The sequence below is a fragment of the Rhinopithecus roxellana genome, chromosome 8 (genome assembly GCF_007565055.1).
Source record: "Rhinopithecus roxellana isolate Shanxi Qingling chromosome 8, ASM756505v1, whole genome shotgun sequence".
NCBI classification, from domain to species: Eukaryota; Metazoa; Chordata; class Mammalia; order Primates; family Cercopithecidae; genus Rhinopithecus; species Rhinopithecus roxellana.
This window is the reverse complement of record NC_044556.1, coordinates 12298364-12318842: the sequence shown is the minus strand read 5'-3', so window position 1 is coordinate 12318842 and position 20479 is coordinate 12298364. Positions and strand designations below refer to the sequence as shown.

At 55.9% G+C, this 20479-nt stretch overlaps 1 protein-coding gene across 2 annotated transcripts; it reads right to left on the bottom strand.

Annotated features, from left to right (window-relative positions):
- Nucleotides 1-3585: 3585 nt before the first annotated feature.
- PLPP2 (phospholipid phosphatase 2) lies at nt 3586-15836 on the bottom strand. 2 transcript variants are annotated; one of them, XM_030936724.1, is made up of 6 exons: nt 15685-15836; nt 12047-12198; nt 11530-11807; nt 5118-5175; nt 4691-4867; nt 3586-4078 (listed from the first exon to the last, which is right to left on the bottom strand). In XM_030936724.1, exons 1-6 carry the CDS (start codon nt 15734-15736, stop codon nt 3929-3931), a joined length of 867 nt encoding a protein of 288 aa, XP_030792584.1. In that variant the 5' UTR covers nt 15737-15836; the 3' UTR covers nt 3586-3928. The 2 variants fall into 2 exon arrangements, with proteins under 2 accessions (XP_030792584.1, XP_030792585.1); XM_030936725.1 differs by having other exon boundaries at nt 15726-15821.
- Between the last annotated feature and the right edge of the window lie 4643 nt (nt 15837-20479).

The window sequence follows — 20479 nt, the reverse complement described above, 5'->3', positions numbered from 1 at the left end:
TATCCTTGCAATGCCATTAAAATGTCTAAACTAGGCTGCTTGCTTACAAAACAGCAATTCAAAGTTAAAACAAACAAAACTAGGCTCAGATCCAACAACTTACAACTGTTCAAAACCAGGCTAACAAAATGCTGCAGCTTGTTATGTCTCAGAAATGAGAAGTCAACAGGCGAAGGATGAGACCTGGGAGCTGTCCAGCTCCTGAAAATATGTGGCGGGAGACAGAAGAACAGATTCCCTACAATGCAGGACAATATGCCTCTTCCTGTTGTAGGAGGCGGTCAGCACTTGAGAGCACTGGGGACAGACAACCAGGCTTGGGGCTCAACAAGCCTCTGGGAAACGCCCAGACCACACTGCCGAACTGCCCCTGGGGGCTCACAGACCCCAAATCCTCATCACCAATGCAGTCCAGAAGGCCACAGGCCACACCATGTGAAGTCGAGGAAACACCGCCTGCCTATATCAAGCTCTAATAACTAACGTTAAAAGTTTAAATAATGTGGCCAGGCACGGTGGCTCACGTCTATAGTCCCAGCATTTTGGGAGGCCGAGGCGGGTGGATCACCTGGGATCAGGAGTTCGAGACCAGCCTGGCCAACACGGTAAAACCCCGTCTCCACTAAAAATACAAAAACTAGTCAGGCGTGGTGGTGGGCGCCTGTAGTCCCAGCTACTCAGGAGGCTGAGGCAGGAGAATCGCTTGAACCCAGGAGGTGGAGGTTGCAGTGAGCTGAGATCGTGCCATCCAGGCTGGGCAGCAGAGCGAGACTCCTTCTCAAAAATAAATAAATAAATATTGTCCCGCTAAAAGTAAAGGTAATGACATTTTGAACTTAGGACCATTTTCTCAGGCAGCGTGTTCCTTTTTTGACTTAAGATAAATTTTTTCAAAGAGTAGCATCATGATACCCACATGCACAGCACACAGACTTAACAGCCACTAATAGTTTGCCATGTTTGCTTCATGTGTCTGTATTATGAAATATTGTAAGTTAGGCCGGGCGCGGTGGCTCAAGCCTGTAATCCCAGCACTTTGGGAGGCCGAGACGGGCGGATCACGAGGTCAGGAGCTCGAGACCATCCTGGCGAACACGGTGAAACCCCGTCTCTACTAAAAACTACAAAAACTAGCCGGGCGAGGTGGTGGCACCTGTAGTCCCAGCTACTCGGGAGGCTGAGGTAGGAGAATGGCGTAAACCCGGGAGGCGGAGCTTGCAGTGAGCTGAGATCCGGCCACTGCGCTCCAGCCTGGGCGACAGAGTGAGACTCCGTCTCAAAAAAAAAAAAAAAAAAAAAAAAGAAATATTGTAAGTTGCAGACATCACAAAATTTCGCTCCTAAATACTTCAGTATGCACCTATAAAAAAAGTAATCATGAAAGTGGGTGTGGTGGGCGCCAGTAGTTGCAGCTACTCAGGAGGCTGAAGCAGGAGGATCGCTTGAGGCTGGGAGGTCGAGGCTGCAGTGAGCAGTAACGGCACCACTGCACTCCAGTCTGGGCAACAGAATGAGACCCCATCTCTAAAAAAACAAAGTATGTATTATTTCCTACAAAACCACAATCACATATTGTAGCTCACAAGCTCAAATAATTTCTGCCTCTCATCAAATACTCAGGAGTTTTTCAAAAACCAATTAACCTCAGAAGGTAGGAGAAATGCTGGACCACAAGGCCATCGCCATGGAAAATGATATTTACATGGCTAAGAATCTGAGTTTCCTGTGAGAAACAACAGAAAAAAAGTATCCTCCTTGTACAAGGAGAGAAAATACTATTTTTTCCATAAAACCATAAGGGTGTGGGCAGTATAAACCTAAAATTATGCACGAGAGCTTCCCCATAGCTCCGTGTGGGTGCAGAAATGTGTCCTAACTCCCAGCGCGTCTGCTCTCCTGCTGCTGGGACTCTGCGAGAAGTCCTGTGCCTGACACGCTGCGTCCCGGCTTTTCTCGTCAGATGCAGACCAGTGCATGCGGGGTCCAGCTGGGCAGCACCCAAACAGCAAGAGGCCACTGGCTCCCAAAGCTGGGCCCTTCTGGCTTTTGGGGGCCTCTGGGGATGGCTCTGGTCAGCAGAGCTCTTTCCTTCTCTGCTGTCATAGGTGGTGCCCGTGGTCCTTCCGAAGCATTGAGAACCCCGGGCCAAGTCAAGGCCGACAGCTGGACTCAGCTGCGTCGTCTCCCTCACCCTGAGCTTCCTCTGCTCCTTACTCTTCACTGGCTGTCCCGGCACGGCCACCTGCTCCCCAGCAAACCACACGAGTTGTGCGCACTGTAGCTGCGTCCACAGACTTGCCTCAATCCTCATTGCGGTCCTGGTTTTCAAGGCCATTGCATCTGGGAGGAGACTGAGGTGCTGGCTGGTGTCAGGGCACCTGGGTCTTTCCCATTTGCTCCTGATCCAAGTGACTCTGTCTGCGGGGTCAGGCTGGGAACCTCTCCCCCATCCACGGCCAGAGGCTCACATTCTGAGCCCAGATACACCCTCGTAGTCTGCGTCCTGGGAGACCTGAGCTCCTTGGCCTGGGAAGCTTCAGTGTGACTTTCCTGGCCAGGAGCCTGTGACACCTGCATGGAGCCAAGTCCCTGACGTTCAGCTAGAGTTCTGCAATGTCTGGGTGACCTTCCTTCCTTCCTTCCCGTCCGCCAAGGGCAGGTCTCCCCCATCTTGGCCCCTAGGGTGGGGCCCTCAGGCTGCATCTTTGCCCCCCACCGCCCCCCACCCAAGTGCTACATTACCCTCACCGTAGGCTAAGGCCTGATACAAACGCCCTGCAGGGCCTGGGGAATAAGATAGGTTCCAGGTGCAAATGAAACACTGGCAGGTACTTAAGTTACCCACTGTACAAAATCAAATTTACCCTTTGCTCTTCATCGAAAAAGTAAGCTCTGTATGTTCTGTAATCATTTCAGGGAAACCGGCCCCTGAATTACCCGTTTCAGAAGCGTGGCCCCCAGGTGCACAGGGGTTGACATGAGCAGAGGTGAGGGGTTCGAGCCAGAGAGACCAGCTTTGGGCCTAAAGGACACAGGGCTGGACGAACCTGTGGAAGGGGCTCAGAAGGGGGCTGAGGCGTCGGCTCCAGGCTAAAATCCTGTGTGTGATCCTTCAGGCCTGACAATAGGCTCTACCCAGCGGACCCCCCAGGGATACTGTCCTCTGCACCCAGACTCGGGGCCCAGCTGGTGCGAGGACTCAGGCCCTCGGGGGGTCCAGCCACGCGCTCACTCACACCACGCTTAGCCCAAGTGCCTCTGTTCAGAAGCCGGTACTAGGAACCTGGGGCAGAGGCCTTCCAGTCCCCCCAGTGAGGCCTCCCCGAGGGAGGCTGGGCCCTCCCACCGGAGAGCCTTTTGTTTAGGGCCCTCTCCACAGTGAAATGACCCTTGTGTGGGCGGATCCACCTGACCCTTGACCCCAGCGCTGTGCTGGAGAAACGCAAGGGGCGGGCTTCTGTCTTCTACCGTCACAGCAGGTGAGTGTGCCTGACACCCGAGCGCCGCCCAGCCCAGCAGGGGAGCCCTCTGATGTGAGGAGCGCGGTCCCAGAATGCCCACAAGGAACAGAGGCGCTGAGACCACTTGTCAAACAGGTGCCCTATTTTACTAAAAACCACATGTACATTACATTTTACAAAACAGCAACTCTCTGATCTCTCAGTCCCTTCCTTAACCCCATAAAAAGAAGGGGATATTTGGGGACCGATGGGAACAGGTCCCCCTCCAAATGCTGAGGCCACCCAGGCATCCCCAGACCCCTGGTCCAGTGCAGGGCAGGAGGCAGCAGAGCCAGCTCACGGCCGCCATCACCCCAGGGTTCCTGGAGCCCGTCCAGAGCCCTCAGTGCCTAACCAGGGCCAGAGGGACCACCTGGGTGGGCCTCAGCTGGACTCACAGCCTCTCCCTGCCTGGGCGGAGTCCGGCCTCAGGAGGAGGAGTGCGGGTACCCATAGTGGTTGTGGTCAGCCTCGCCCAGGGTCAGCGTCAGTGACAGGCTGGGCTTCCGTTCCAGCTCCTCCTCCTGCGGACAGTGCTGTGGGGGTCGGGCTTTGAAGAAGTCTGAGATGTAGCGGACCTGGCAGAGCAGAGAGAGGTGAGAACGGGCAGGAGGCTGGCCAGGTACCAGGGACACGGGCATGAGCAGGAGGGGGATGAACAGGGTCCCAGGTGGGAATGAGAGGCCTCGGTGGGCAATGAGAGGAAAAGTGCCTGGGGTGGGAAGGGAGTGCTCTTGGTGGAGGACCACTGGGGAGCACTAGAGAGCCGACAGGCCCAGGGGAGAACTGCAGTAGGGCCAGGGGTCCAGAGAAGGACTGGGGTGCCCGAGAAGGAGTCCCAGGGGAGGAATGGGGGAGGCAGGGGGGTCCAGAGAAGGACTGGGGTGCCCGAGAAGGAGTCCCAGGGGAGGAATGGGGGAGGCAGGGGGGTCCAGAGAAGGACTGGGGTGCCTGGGAAGGGGTCCCAGGGGAGGAATGCGGGATGCAAGGGGGTCCAGGGAAGGACTGGGGTTGGGGGAAAGGGGTCCCAGGGGAGGAATGGGGGCAGAAGGAGGGGTCCCAGGGAGGACTGACAGGGAGGAGGCCCAGGGAAGGACTCAGTGGGGCAAGGGTGCCCAGGGCAGGACCAGGGTTGGGTGGGGAGTGGTCTCTGGACAACACAGGGGATGGAGTTAGGGTTAGAAGCTCACAGTGAGGCCAGCCACCAGTGCCCCCTGCAGGAGTCCAACAAGGACATCGCTCCAGTGGTGTTTGTAATCAGACACGCGGGTGTAGCCCACGTAGAGGGCAAAGGCCACCAGGAAGAACTGGACGGTAGGCCGCAGCAGCCGCGCCCACTTCCCACAGAGTCGCGCCTGCACATACAGCTGGGGTGGGGGGAGGACGCGTTAGCCTGTGCGCCTGGCAGGCGCTCCCCTCCCACTGCACAGATGGCAGCACTGAGGCCTGAGGCAAACACCGGCCAGCCCAGAGCCTCCTGTTTTTATACACAAATCAGTTAGCCCCCCATCACCACCACTGCCCACCCATTTTACAGCTGGAAAAACTGAGGTCCAGGGAAGGGAGTGACTTAGCCACGGCTCCCCCGACAAGCAAGCCCCGGAGACACAGACTCACCGCCAAGAACAGCATGCAGTACATCCCAAAGGAAGAGTGTCCGGAGTAGAAAGACAACCTGAGGAAGGAGAAGGAGCAAGTGGCTCTCAGCATCTTCCAACGGCCCCCTTGTCCCGGCCCCTCCCACAGAAAGGAGGGTTCGACACGGAGGCTGCTGCTGTTAGATGTAGTCAAATCCCAGTAGCAGAAACTGTTCCCCTTTTCTGTTCCAGTTATCTGATAATGGAATAAGAGTCTCTGACTGGGGCTGTGGCATGAGATGCCTCATCTGTGAAGACCCTGAGGCCTGAACCCAAAACCCAGGGCAGACAATCGTGTCTGGCAAGCAGGGAACACCACAGTTTCATTTTCACTGTGTTTCTTTTCAGGATTTTCTCCCATCTGCGGAACTGAGGGAAGACTTCTTTTCATATAAATTCAAGATTCAGTGAAGGACATCAATGAAAGACAGAAAATAGAGGAAGAAACTTCAAAAGCAATTTTTAAACATGGCCAAAAAGTCGCAATCAACTTTCTTGGAACTAATCAAAAGCTTGCAGCAACCAGAAGACTTGATCGAGACAAACCAGCTGAATCTCAGAACAAACAGCTTTGTGGCGTTTTAACTCATCCTGGTCCCTCTCCCACTGCCTAGACTGGTGGTGGCCTGAGGATAACAGACTAACAGACCACATGCCCAGCAGATTCCAAGAACAGACTTTATTTGCAACTGTGGACGGGAGTATGGCTCCAGGGCTGGCCTTGATCTCACCTGACTGGACATTCTGCGGTGCTGAGGTGCTACCTGGGGGACATCTGGAGCAAACATTCACAATACATTTATTATTCTCTGCTGCCTGGGGCCAGTGACAGCAGATGAGGCAAACAACAGAGCAACCAAACAGAGCAGGGGGAAAGACCAGGGAATAAAATGCTATGGGCGATGAGGGCTTGGAACCTAGACCAGAGCTGTGCAGGAGCTCAGGAGAGGCCTGTGAGGGCCCGAGGGCCCTAAGCAAAGCTCTCACGTCTGGCCGCCTTCAGGCTCTGCACACACAGGAAGCGAAAGCTAAGAGTTGAAAACATGCTGAACCACGGAAGGGCTGACGCCACATGCACACAGACCTACAAACCCTGGGAGGTTTTTGTGAGTTTCTTTGGTTCCAGACGTTGAAGGAAATCTCTATCCTATCACTGACCACTAGGCTAAAAGAACAGGAAGAAACGGCCCCGCCGGACAAAAATACAGACTTTACATTAAACAAATAACTACTGCAACAAGCAGCAAGAACAAACCCAGGGGAGGGGGTAGGATCGTATTTCCAGAGTTGCTACATTATAATATTCTAAGCACCCAGTTTAAAACAAAACAAAACAGGTTGGGGACGGTGGCTCACGCCTGTAATCCCAGGACTTTGGGAGGCCGAGGCGGGCAGATCACGAGGTTAAGAGATTGAGACCATCCTGGCCAACATGGAGAAACCGGGCGTGGTGGCGGCGCCTGTAATCCCACCTACTCGGGAGGCTGAGGCAGGAGATTTGCTTAAACCCGGGCAGGCGGAGGTTGCAGTGAGCCGAGATCATGCCACGGCACTCCAGCCTGGGCGACAGAGCAAGACTCCATCTCAAAAAACAAAACAAACAAACAAACAAAAAAATTACAAGGTATGTAGAAAAACATAGGTGTGACCAACAATACACAGGAAAAAAAAATCTATTAATAGACGTTGTCCCTTGGGACACCCAGATGTTGGACTCACTACGAACTTTCTTTTTTTTTTTTTTTTTGAGATGGAGTCTCGCTCTGTCGCCCGGGCTGGAGTGCAGTGGCCGGATCTCAGCTCACTGCAAGCTCCGCCTCCCGGGTTCACACCATTCTCCTGCCTCAGCCTCCCAAGTAGCTGGGACTACAGGTGCCGCCACCACGCCCGTCTAGTTTTTTGTATTTTTAGTAGAGACGGGGTTTCACCGTGTTAGCCAGGATGGTCTCGATCTCCTGACCTCGTGATCCCCCCGTCTCGGCCTCCCAAAGTGCTGGGATTACAGGCTTGAGCCACCGCGCCCGGCCCGAACTTTCTTTCTTAAGAGAGGGCCTGACTTGAACTTCTGGGCTCCAGCGATCCTCCTGCCTCAGCCTCCCAAATAGCTGTGACAATGGGTGTGTGCCACCGAGCCTGGGTTCTAGACAAACACTTTTAGTTAGCCATTTAAAATAGGTTCAAAGAAAAAAAGTAAAAATAAATAAATAAATGAATAAAATGCTCAAGAGCCAAAGGAATGTGGGAACACTGTCTCATCCAACAGAGAATATCAAACAGAAGTTACAAAAGGAACGAAATAAAGATTTATCTGAAATGGAAAATCACTGGACAGGGGCTCAGCAGCAGGTCTGAGGAAGCAGAAGAGACAGTAAACTTTAAAGTAGGTCAATTGGCCGGGCGCGGTGGCTCACACCTGTCATCCCAGCACTTTGGGAGGCTGAGGCAGGCGGATCACGAGGTCAAGAGTTCGAGACCAGCCTGGCCAACAGAGTGAAACCCCATCTCTACTAAAAATACAAAAATTAGCCAGGCACAGTGGCACACGCCTGTCATCCCAGCTACTTGGGAAGCTGAGGCAGGAGAATTGCTTGAACCCAGGAGGCGGTGGTTACAGTGAACCAACATCGCGCCACTGCACTCCAGCCTGGGTGACAGAGCAAGATTCCAACTCAAGAAAACAAAGAAAATAGGTCAATTAACAAAAAAAAGAAAAAAAGAAAAAAACAAAGAAAGAAAACAGGTCAATTAAGATTATTCGGCCAGGCGCGGTGGCTCACACCTGTAATCCCAGCACTTTGGGAGGCCGAGGCAAGTGGATCACCTGAGGTCAGAAGTTTGAGACCAGCCTGGCCAACATGGTGAAACCCTGTCTCTACTCAAAATACAAAAAATTAGCTGGACGTGGTGGTACATACCTGTAATCCCAGTTACTTGGGAGGCTGAGACAGGAGAAGTGCTTGAACCCAGGAGGTGGAGGCTGCAGTGAGCCAAGATTGCACCACTGCACTCTAGCCTGGGCAACAGAGCCAGACTCTGTCTCAAAAAAAGGGAATTACAAAAAAAAAAAAAAAAAAAAGATTATTTAGCCTGAACAGGCTCGGTGGCTCAATCCCAGCACTTTGGGAGGCTGAGGCGGGAAGATTGCTCGAGCCCAGGCATTCGAGACCAGCCTGGGCAACATGGTGAGACCCTATTTCTATAAAAAAATTTAAAAACCAGCCAGATGTGGTGGTGTATGCCTGTAGTCCCAGCTACTTGGAAGGCAGAGGCGGGAGGATGGTTTGAGTCCAGGAATTCGAGTCTTGGGCAAGATAGCAAGACCCCCATCTGTAAAAGAAAAAAAAATTAAAAGCAAAAGAAAAGAAAGACAGTAATGAGGAACTGAAAAAAGAAGGAATAACCTAAGCAAACCTAAACAAAATGGCAGAGGTCCTTCCTTATCAGGAATTACATTGAATATAAATAAACTCTCCAATTAAAAGTCAAAGTTTAATTAAATGCCTTAATTCAATAAAAAGATTAATATATAATGAAAAAAACACACATACACAAAAAGTAAAAAGTCAGAGATCTGGCTGGGTGCGGTGGCACACGTCTGTAATCCCAGCACTTTAAGAGGCCAAAGTGCGTGGACTGCTTGAGCTCAGGAATTCAAGACCAGCCTTGGCAACATGGCAAAACCCCGTTTCTACCAAAAAAAATAAACAGTAGCTGGATGTGGTGGCACATGCCTGTAGTCCCAGCTACTCGGGAGGCTGAGGTGGGAAGATGGCTTGAGCCTGGGAGTCCGAGGCTGCAGTGAGCTGAGATCATTGCACTCCAGCCTGGGCAACAGAGTGAGCCTCTGTCTCAAAAAAAATCAGAGATCAGACAATACATTAAAAACGTGGCCCGAGTTTATGCTAAGGTATAAGACACTTACGTGAGAGTCAGAGACATAAACAGGTTGAAAGTCCAAGAATGGGGAAAAAAAAATTGTAAGCAAACAGTAACAAAAAGAGAACCAGAATAGCTATATTAATATCAGACAAAATAGACATCAAGACAAAATTGAGACAAAACTCATATATATCATTCTATGATGATGAAATGGTCAATCTATCAAAAACATATAACAATTACAAAGGTAAATATACCAAACAACAGAATCCCAAAATACATAAAGCAAAAACTGACAGAAGGCTACAGCATGGATGAACTTCAAAAACATACAAGAATGCACTAACTTATGCAAAAATTAGCCGGGCGTGGTGGCGGGCGCCTGTAGTCCCACCTACTCGGCAGGCTGAGGCAGGAGAACGGCATGAACCCAAGAGGCAAAAAGCATTTTTTTTTTTAGTCTCATTCTCTCACCCAGACTGGAGTATGATGGCGTAATCTCGGCTCACTACAACGTCTGCCTCCCAGGTTCAAGCGATTCTCTCCCTCGGCCTCCCGAGTATCTGGGATTATAGGCATATGCCACCATGCACGGATAATTTTTTTATTTTAAGTAAAGACTGGGTTTCAGCATGTTGGCCAGGCTGGTCTTTAACACCCGACCTCAGGTGATCCACCCACCTTGGCCTCCCAAAGTGCTGGGATGACAGGTGTGAGCCACCTTGCCTGGCCCCCCTGACATTTTTTTAATTAGAAAAAGAAAAAGAGGGGCTGGTCGCGGTGGCTCACACCTGTCATCCCAGCACTTTGGGAGGCCGAGGTGGGTGGATCACAAGGTAAGGAGTTCAAGACCACAGTGACCAACGTGGTAAAACCCTATTTCTACTAAAAACACAAAAAAATTAGCCGGGGATGGTGGTGGGCGCCTGTAATCCCAGCTACTGTGGAGGCTGAGGCAGGAGAATCGCTTGAACTCGGGAGGCGGAGGTTGCAGTGAGCCAAGATCGCACCACTGCACTCCAGCCTGGGCAACAGAGCGAGACTCTGTCTCAAAAAGAAAAAAAAGAAAAGAAAAGAAAGAAAAAGAAAAAGAAACAAAAGACCACATTAGCGTATGATTCCATTTATATGAAACATTAAGAACAGGCAAATGCGCAGACAGAAAGTAGGACGGTGGTGGATGCGAGGCGCTGGGGGAGGAGTGACAGCTAATGGGCACAAGGGTTCTTTCCTTTTCTTTTCTTTTCTTTCTTTGCTTTTTTTGAGACAGGTCTTGCTGTGTCTCCCAGGCTGGAATACAGTGGCATGATCTTGGCTCACTGCAGCCTCTGCCTCCTGAGTTCAGGGGATCCTCCTGCCTCAGCTTCCACAGTAGCTGGGAGTGCAGTGCACCCCATCACGGGGCTGCGACTGCAGGTGCACCCCATCGTGGCTGCTCATGTTTTGATTTGTTGTAGAGACGGGGTTTTGCCATGTTCCCCAGGCTGTGGGGTTTCTTTTTTGTTTTTGTTTTTGTTTTTTGAGATGGAGTCTTGCTCATCACCCAGGCTGGAGTGCGGTGGTGTGATCTCGGCTCACTGCAAGCTCCGCCTCCCGGGTGCACGCCATTCTCCTGTCTCAGCCTCCTGAGTAGCTGGGACTACAGGCACTTGCCAACGCGCCCCGCTAATTTTTTGTATTTTTAGCAGAGACGGGGTTTCACCGTCTTAGCCAGGATGGTCTCGATCTCCTGACCTTGTGATCCGCCCGCCTCGGCCTCCCAAAGTGCTGGGATGACAGGCGTGAGCCACCGCGCCCGGCCTGTGGGGTTTCTTTTTGATGTGACAAACATATTCTGGAATTAGGGCGAGGAGATGGCTGCACAACATTGTGAATGCACAAAAAATGAATTGTACACATTCAAATGGAAAAAATTGTGAATTTTATCTGACACAAATTTTATGTCAATTTTTTAAAAGGACAGCAATTAGGTGAAAAATTTAAGGACTTATCAGCAGAGACAGTAAGAAGGTAGCGCAGAAGGCCGGGCGCGGCGGCTCACGCCTGTCATCCCAGCACTTTGGGAGGCCAAGGCGGGCGGATCACCAGGTCAAGAGTTCGAGACCAGCCTGGTCAACATGGCGAAACCCTGTCTCTACTAAAAATACAAAAATCAGCCCAGCATGGTGGTGCATGCCTGTAATCCCAGCTACTAGGGGGGCTGAGGCAGGAGGATCTCTTGAACCTGGGAGGCGGAGGTTGCAGTGAGCTGAAATCATGCCACTACACTCCAGCCCGGGCAACAGAGCGAGACACTATCTCAAAAAAAAAAAAAAAAAAAAAGATAGTGCAGAAAAGGGCAGAGCGTGAAATTTAGGGGAGACGGAGACAGAGCATGCTCCCCTCTGCCTCCCAGTGTCTGCAGGGCCCACGGAACTCTGAGGTCTGGCTCCTGCCCGACCAGCTGCCTGCTGCCTCCCCATGTGTTCAGCTCCCATTCCCCACAAGAGTGAAGGCTGCTAGTCCACACCCACCTGGCCTCGGTGACGTCTGCAGGGTTTCCCCTGCACACTTTCTCCAGCTGCACATAGACCGAGCAGTTGATCCGGCTCCAGTCAGGGTCACAGACGGCCAGGAAGTTGGGCCGCAGACGCCCGATCATGTACTTGGCCAGGTCTGTCAGAGACTGGCTCACCGCAGCCCCGAACAGGAAGGCCCCCAGCACCTTGTAGACAGCAGCCACGTAGTTGTTGAAGTCGGAGCGAGAATAGAGCCGGTCTGTGTACACCAGGTAGGCCTCCCCAGCCGAGACCTGCAAGTGGGGCAGCCGCAGGAACCCTCACTCCTCTCCACGGGCCTCCCCAAAGCTGCTGGAGAGCTGAGGACTCGAAAGGGGACCCTATTACCCACAAGTACCACTCGGGGCAAGGCTGTGTCCCCCAGCCCCCCACAGACCTCCAGGGCAGGGCTGTGCCACCCCGTCAGGCCCCCAGGGTAAAGCTGTGCCCACCCCGTCCCCCTCCCGGTCCCTCTGAGCCCCTCCTGCCTTACAAGGACGACGGTGGCCGTGGTGGTGACCCCAGCCATCAGCCCATGGGTGATGGTATCTGGACGGTAGGGGTACCGGATGGAGTCATCCGCGCAGTAAAATCCTCGCTTATACGGGGCGTTCACCAGCGTCAGGATAGCGAAGGGCAGGGAGGCTGGTGGGGAAGAAAAGCCTGGGAGCTGTGAGGTCCTCTCACCAGCTGGGCCTTGGGGCCCCACGCACCTGCCTTGGGGCCTTGGCCTGGAGGCCTCCCACCTCTACTCCCACCAGACAGCAAGGAAGAGCTTTTTCCACAGCACGTGGGAGGCCCAAGTGACACTCGCTTTCCCATCCCCCTCAGACAAACACAAACTCCCCAGGCCCTCTCCCCTCACAGCCTCACAGCCTCCTTTCTGCTGCTTGAACAAACCCAGCAAACACCCACCTCAGGGCCTTTGAACGGGCACTTTTCTCTGCACAAAATATCTTTTTCTTTTATTTTTTTTGAGACGGAGTCTCGCTCTGTCGCCCAGGCTGGAGTGCAGTGGCCGGATCTCAGCTCACTGCAAGCTCCGCCTCCCGGGTTCACGCCATTCTCCTGCCTCAGCCTCCCGAGTAGCTGGGACTATAGGCTCCCGCCACCAAGCCCGGCTAATTTTTGTATTTTTTTTAGTAGAGACGGGGTTTCATTCACTGTGTCAGCCAGGATGGTCTCGATCTCCTGACCTCGTGATCCGCCCGTCTCGGCCTCCCAAGTGCTGGGATTACAGGCGTGAGCCACCGCGCCCGGCCTTTTTGTTTTAATTTTTAAAAGTAGCAACAGGGGTCTCACGTTGACCAGGCTGGTCAAAAACTCCTGGGCTGGAGTGATCCTCCAGCATCAGCCTCCCAAAGGGCTGAGATTACAGGTGTGAGCCAATGTGCCAGGCCCCAAAGTAGTTCTAACTTACGTGCCAGGCCCCAGAGTAGCTCTGAGTGACTTCCACTCTCAGTTTCATCTCCCCTCCCGACCGTCCACGCCAGCGTCACTCTCACAGAAGGAAAGGTTTGCTCTTTTTCCCTCTTCCACACGCAAATCCCACGTGGAATTATGCAGTCACGCGTGGGACACTGACATTAATTTCCCCCATCCACCCACCGGCACCAGGAGGCACCTGTCATGTTCAGGACACAGTCCCCGGACCCTGATCAGGGCCTGGCCAGAGCAGATGTTTAATAAACATCTGTTAAAATAAGGCGGGACTTATTTTAACCTAAAACCTGGCCAGAGAAGTCAGGAAAAAACCAAGGAAGGGGCACAGCTGAGATGCCTTTGTTCACACACTTGCCCCTTCATCGATCCTCACGACAGGGCACAGGCCAGCCACGTGGTGAGCAGGACACACCCAGCTCTGGCCTCAGGGATCAAAGACACATTCGGGAGCCACTCGTGGAAGGTGTTGCCATGGCACTGGGGCTCCTGGGGCCCTGCTGAGCTGCGGGTTGCCAGGGAAGCAGGAGTCAGTGACGGAGGACAGGGGCAGAGGGCAGCTCCCTATTCCATGGGGCAGGTGCACAACAAAGCCCGCATCGACTACCCCAGAGACAAACCAAGGCAGGGCATCCTTTGGCCTGCAGGGAGCCTCACACTCCTCCCGACATGCCAACTTCAAGGGCCCTAGGACACCGTACACCTTCCATGCTGGCTAAGTCTGGGGAAATAATCCAGTGACGAAAACAGAGGTCTGCCTCACAGAGCAAGAAAGGTGGAGGGAATGTAGAATAGAATGGGCAGACAGGGCACGGTGACTCACGCCTGTAATCCCAGCATGGTGGGAGGCTGAGGCGGGCGGATCACGAGGTCAAGAGATCAAGACCATTCTGGCCAACACGGTGAAACCCCATCTCTACTAAAAATACACAAATGATCTTGGCGTGGTGGCGTCCCAGCTCCTCAGGAGGCTGAGGCAGGAGAATCGTTTGAACTCAGGACACGGAGGTTGCAGTGAGCCGAGATCGCGCCGCTGCACTCCAGCCTGGCAACAGAGCGTGACTCAAGAAAAAAAAAAAAAAAAAAGAATGGGCAGCGCTGGGGCCTGGAGGCGGGACAGTGGTTGGAGAGGCAAGCACTGGGGCAGGACTGCGGAGAGAGCTGGGATGTAAGAACTTGGCTTCTGCTCCTGCGCAGGAGGGGTTGGAGCTGCTGTAAGGAAGGAGAGAGGCCTTGGAGGAGGCTCCTGCAGTTGCCGGCGGGCTGGAAAGTCAGAGTTACAAGATGCTAAGAAGGGAATCCAGCCCATACCCACAGCTCTCATGAGGCAGAGGCTCACACAGGTTAGCCTCCATTTCCGACTTCCTTGCCCCAGCAACTCCAACTAGAGACTCAGACCGACGCGGGGCTTCCCTCTGCCTGGAAAGCTCTCCCTGGGGTCCCCAGAACAGACACCTTCTCTTCATTTAGCCCCCTGGGAGCCTTCCCGCCCTCACACTGCCCTCACGCCAGCATCTAGAACCTCAGTGTTGACTGAACTGTGATGTGCGCGAGCTTCCAGAACGGAGGTGCACTTGGCCTGGCCACCACCCCTGGCACACAGCAGCAACACCCAACCCCATCTCGGCTGTACCTCCCACTGCTGTGTGGCCTCCCGCTGCTGTGTGACCTCCAGCAGGTGACTCAGCACCTCCCTCACAGGCTGTTGTAAGGGAAATGTTTTCGTTTTTTGCAGGTTGCTTAGTGCCTGGCATACAGAAAGTGCCACCTAAATGTTTAAATAAATAACACCATAGGTGCTCGGGAAATGGCACCCAGGGCTGGCAGACGCCCCACAGGGACTTCTTGCTGTCACCTGGCCCGCCCTAAAACGGGTCTCCTTCGGGAGGTAAGAGGACTTGGCCTCTGCTGTGAGATGGCAGAGAAGCAGGAAACACATTGGTGGGGAGGACACCCCCAGGGATAGAATTCTGGGGCCATTGTCTGTTCAGCCACAGAGCAAACACTCGGCCTTTGTTCCCGGGACCCTGCGGGAGGGGGGCCTGCCCCCAATCTGGCCCGCAAACCCGCCGGACAGGTTTGGTTCTCCCGGCACCCCCCAACCCCGTTCACCCGAAGCCTGGGACCCAGACTTCATCTCCAAGTGTCTCCCCCGCCTGAGCCAGGAGGGCGACTGAACCTCCCTGCACATGCAGCGGTTCGAATCCCACCGACGCACTGGGTGCCAGGGCCGAGGGTCAGCCCTCTCCGCGCGCACCGGGAGCGCCCACCCCAGGGGCGGAGGCGCGGACGTCCTGCCGGGGTAACCCGCGGCCGCGCCCACCTCCCGGGCCGCCGGGGCCGCCGCCCGCGTGAATCACCGCCCAGGCCCGGCGGGGCGCGGGGGAGGCGCGCTCGGTCTCTCCGCAGCGACTTCCTGCTGCGGGGGCGGGGGATGCTGGCCCCGGCTCCTCGGGCCTTTCGCGACCCCCATCCCCCCGGGCCTGGGACGCGGGGACCCCGGGGCCTGGGAGGGCGCGCGCAGTGGGGGGCGCGGAGGGAGGTCTGGTCCTCGCGCGCGCTCCCCGCCTGCAGGGTCCTCGGAGGGACCAGGGCGTGCAGCCTCCCCGTTCCCCTGCAAACTTGCGCGGAGCCGGGGGCGTGTCCGTCCCGGGAGGGTCCCCCCCACACCCGGGTCCCCGCGGCTCTTACCGACCAGTAAGCACAGCACGTCGAGCAGCACGAAGACCCACCTCCGCTGCATGGTCCCCGCGACCCCCGACGCCGGTCCCAGCGCGTCCCGTCGCGTCCCGGCCCTGCCGCGGGGTCACGTGGGCGCGGCGCCCGCCCCGCGCGGAGGGGAGGGGAGGGCGGGGAGGGGAGGGGAGGGCGGGGAGGGGAGGGGAGGGCGGGGAGGGGAGGGGAGGGCGGGGAGGGGAGGGGAGGGCGGGGAGGGGAGGGGAGGGCGGGGAGGGGAGGGGAGGGCGGGGAGGGGGAGCGGCGGGGAGGGCAGGGGAGGGTCGGGTCGGGCAGGGGCGGGGAGGGGAGCGGCGGCCCGGAGCGCACGGACTCTGCCCCCGCCGGCCCGCGGCGCCGAAAGGAGCGGGTGGGGCGAGCGTGCAGGCGCCACGGGGCCCTCGTGCGTCCGCCTGGAGTCCCGGCCCTGACCCGGGGTGTGAGGCCGTCAGAGGCGGGAGGTTCCCGCGGGTCGGGCCTCGGAGCCCCGGGGGGACGTGGAGAAGGAAGACGCGGAGCGAGCGACGGGACCGGCAGGGCCGCGGGACGGGTCCCCCCACTTTCCTCCTCAGGAAGTGGCAGCCGCGCTGCGCACCTCGAACCCTCCGACAGCAGGAAGCACCTGCACGTTGAAGGGGCGCCGTGGCTTAATCAGAGGAGTTTCTTTTCTCCTCACACTCAGAATCCTGCCCTGGCCCGTTAGGAGCTCGAGTCCCTGGGGACCCACCTTGCGACGGTGTGGGGTCCCCGGCGCACCTGAGCCCAGGCCCCGTGCCTGGTGGCGCACTTGCCCTCCCGTTTCACAGAAGAGCTCGGGGGCGCCAGGAGCAGGGACCCCATGAAATAGCGCCGGGGTCTGTGCCCCCACCGGGTCCTGGGGAGCCCTGAGCTGACGGTGCCTGGGATTGACGGCACCCAAGCTAGGGAAACCGAGGCCCAAGGGGCCCACACTGGGTCCTTTCGGCTGGGACCACGCGGGAGGCCTCAAGAGTGTCAGACCCACGTTTCCGGAGTCCAGCCTTGACCTGGGCCACTCACCGTCACGTACTGGGAAGTGGCAGGGCTGGGATCAGAAACCAGGCTGCTGGGCCCCAGGATCCGCCGCCACCCTGAACCTCCTCTAAAACCTGCTCAGCACCACCATCAGCCCCCTGCCCCAGCAACACCAGAACAGCGTGCACCTCAACAATGGACTTCACCTGGGAGCTCCTCGACCCTGCTTCCTGGGTCCTGGAGGGTCAGACACCTGCACGTGGGGCAGGGGGCGTCGTGAGGGACTCCGTGGGTAAGGGGCTCTTGGGAGACAGCAAAGGCACCCAGTGTGGTGCTGGATGGGAAGACGGTGCAAGCTGGCCTGTGGCAGGGGGCTTCAGGTTCCCCTGCTGCACTCACGGTGAGGCAGGGGCTCTAGCTCCTGTCGGAATGAGGGTCATGAGGGTTACCATGCCCGGCATAAATGCTACATAAATGTAGGCTTCAGCATCACTACTGCGCTTTCCCCACACTTCAACTTGTCTGCAAATGACCACTGCTGTCAGTGTAGTCTTGACAGCCCACCCACCTTTTCTGCTAAGATGGAGAGGGTGCAACGTCTACTGGAGTCAAGGAAAGGCAGGGTTCTTTACTGAGCACCTACTGTGTGCTGGGGAGCAGGGAGGTCATGTGGAGGGGCTTGCCAAAGTGGGAGGGGGGAAGACAGTGGGGGCTGTGAGATTGGGCCAAGCCAGGAGGAGGAAGAGATCCAGGAGAGGGGTGGGGTCGACCTGGGAGGATAGAGGGCGGAGGTGAGGCTGGAGGCTGTTCCCCCTTCCATCCTTCCCCTTGGGTCGGGATTTGGGTCAGCCCTTAAAATCCCTGGGCAGGATAAGGATTAAAATCTGGTGGGGGAAGCAAGAATTAGCATTAGGGTCAGGATTGGGGTCGTCTCCTACATATGCTGACTGCCATCCACCACACTTCAAGGAACTTCTTGTCAGAGCTGGATCTGCTGCTGTCCCCAGCTGCCCGGTCCTCCCTTACAGGAAGAACCTGAGGCCAGTGCAGCTCCCAGCAGGGACAGAGCCTGACCTGGAGGCCAGGCCTCAGTGGCTTTCTCCTTCATCTGCAGATGGCAGAGCTGGAAGCGGGTGGTGGTACAAGGCCCCAAGCTGGGTCCCCTAGAGACAAGGCCACCCCTGGCGGCCAGGTCGCCACCCCCAGGCAAGCAAGCTCGCGGGTTCAGCAGCTGCAGCTCCCACCTCTTGCCCAGCACTGGCTCTGCCACCTTGGTGCCTCACTGCAACCTGGATAGCTCCAGGCTGTTTCCAAATGGACTCTGTGGAGACTGAGACACCTGTGAAGTGGGCAGAAGGGGGCCTGGCACACAGTAGGTGCCACCTAAGTGCAGCCAGCCACTACACCTGCCGTTGCTTTCTGTACTTCTCTGGGACTTGAGAGGTAAATTACTTGCCCAAGGTCGGAACAGGAGTTGTCTCCCAGGTTTCAGGCCCTGGGGCTCTTGGAGTCGAACGGGTGCCCGTCAGTGGGTTTGACGTGCAGGCAGTGGACAGCAAAGGCTGAGGGGTGGATGGTGTGGAAAGACAACTAAGTATCCCTCTGTCTGTCTGCATAAAGGGGGCGAGAGAGGAGCTATCACCTGGGATTGTAGAGAAGATTAAACAGTTTGTGAAATGCTTGACCCGGGGCCAAACATTAGGAAACATCATTTGAGGGTGAACTCAACAAAATGCAGTGCCAGTAGGTGCCATGTGTCTGCCGGGTTAAGATGTAAAAGGTCCTTCTTCCTGGGGTCAAGATTTAAAAGGGCTGGAAACTGCTGCCTTCGAATTCAGAGTCCAGAACCCATGAATTCAGAATCCCACTCAGACTCTGCAATCCCTGGAGCGCCTCTTAATTGAGTGTCACCTTCCAGTCAGGGACAGGGTAACCCTCCGAGTTTCAGCACCGCGAGTCTGCTGTGCTCTGTGAGGAAGTCTTGACTGGGTCACAGCTAAGAAAACCACACAGCAGGAGTCCTGGATGCAGATGCCAGAGCCCCTCGTGCAGACAACGCGGGACGCAGCCGCCAGAGCCTCTTGTGCAGACAGTCCGGGACGCAGCCGCCCTGCCAGAGCCCCCCGTGCAGACAACCCGGGATGCAGCCTCCAGAGCCCCTCCTGCAGACCACCCAGGATGCAGCCGCCCTGCCAGAGCCCCCCGTGCAGACAACCCGGGATGCAGCCGCCTTGCCAGAGCCCCTCGTGAAGACAACCCGGACCGCACAGCCCTCCCACCATCTCAGTCTGTACGTTTGTTCACTGTCCCTGTCTCCCCCAAGCTCCAGGAAAGCGGGAGCTGGCACACAGCGGGTGCGCAGGCCGTGCTTACTGGGGCGCTGAAAGACTTCAGTGCCCGGAGCCTGAGGTCAACCAGGGACATGACGACTGCAGGGAGCTCTCACTGGGTCACAGCAAGGAGAGACACACAAGCAACAGCGCGTTCTCGAAGGGAGGGTCGGTTTCCGCCTGCTTCTTGTACAAAACGAGGGGCGGAGACGGCAGGGGCCACCCTGTGAAACACTCGATTAAATCCCCATTCACAAACCTTCTGATGCGTAGTAGCTTCTATCCTTGCCCCCCAAACCAGGAGCCGGTGAAGGCAACGAGAGTCAGCTGGAAGACCTCGACTAGTCTGCAAAGCTGCTGAGCACCCACAGACCTCAAGGACTTGGTTCCGACTCAAGGAAGAGCAAGGACGGTGGTGGTGCAGGGACTCCAGGGAACGCGTAACGCCTCTGGCGAGGCCACCACTGTCCTGTCTCTCTCTTGATGTGGCTGCTGACAGCCCACCAGGGCGGGGACGGTTCACTTCCCAAGTGCTCACCAGGGGCCGTGTTTTCGACTCTCCCTGCACAGGCTGTGGGGCGTGGCTCTGGGTGAGTGGAAACGTTTGTCCTGCGGCGACCACCACCCCTCCCTCCCCGACCTCAAGCCACAGGACCAGGGGCCGGGGCCGGGCTCCGCGCCGCCTTCAGGGGGCACGGGTGCCCTCTGCGGGACACGCGGAGGCGGCGCTCCACGCCAGGGTCTCAGCATCCCCGAGAACAGCCCAGGACTGGAGCCAATCAACGCCAGGGACCCCCAGCTGAGTCCTGGTATCTGTGTAACAAACAGGACACCCAGTTATATCTGAATCCCAGAAGAGAAGAGCAACAAACTGGTCTTCAGCATGTGCCCCAAATCCTGCAAGGGACACGCTCACACACTCGTTTATCTGTAATTCGACGCTAACTGGGCATCCTGCATTTTCTCTGGCCATCCTACTCAGCAGCTACAAACCGAGGAAACAAGGACCACCATGGAGAGAGAGACAGCTGGGTCAGGTCAGCAGGGGCCCAGACAGTGCCACTCTGGGACCATCCGCTCTGAGCAACTCTCCCTCCGCCACCTCCACCCCCACAGAAATTGTCTCAGGAGAGCCGATCTCCAGGCAGGCCCCTGGCTAAGGCCACAGACTCTGTCCAGAACAGATTTCCATACTTGGTTAGCAGGCAGGAGGTCACCAAAGACGTTCACTTCACTGTAAAAGGAAAGCATTAAATAAACTAACACAAATAACTTCTTGACGGCCACCGAAAAGCTGAGGCCAATACGTTTGTTCTAGAGAGGTACGAGCTCTCCAGAGGTTAGACAAGGCCAAGTCCGGTGGAGGCCTCATTAATCCTAGGAGCCTGGTGTGGGACGAATCCGCAAGAGCCCCAAGGCAGAGCGGGCCCTCCAGGTCCTCATGCCTG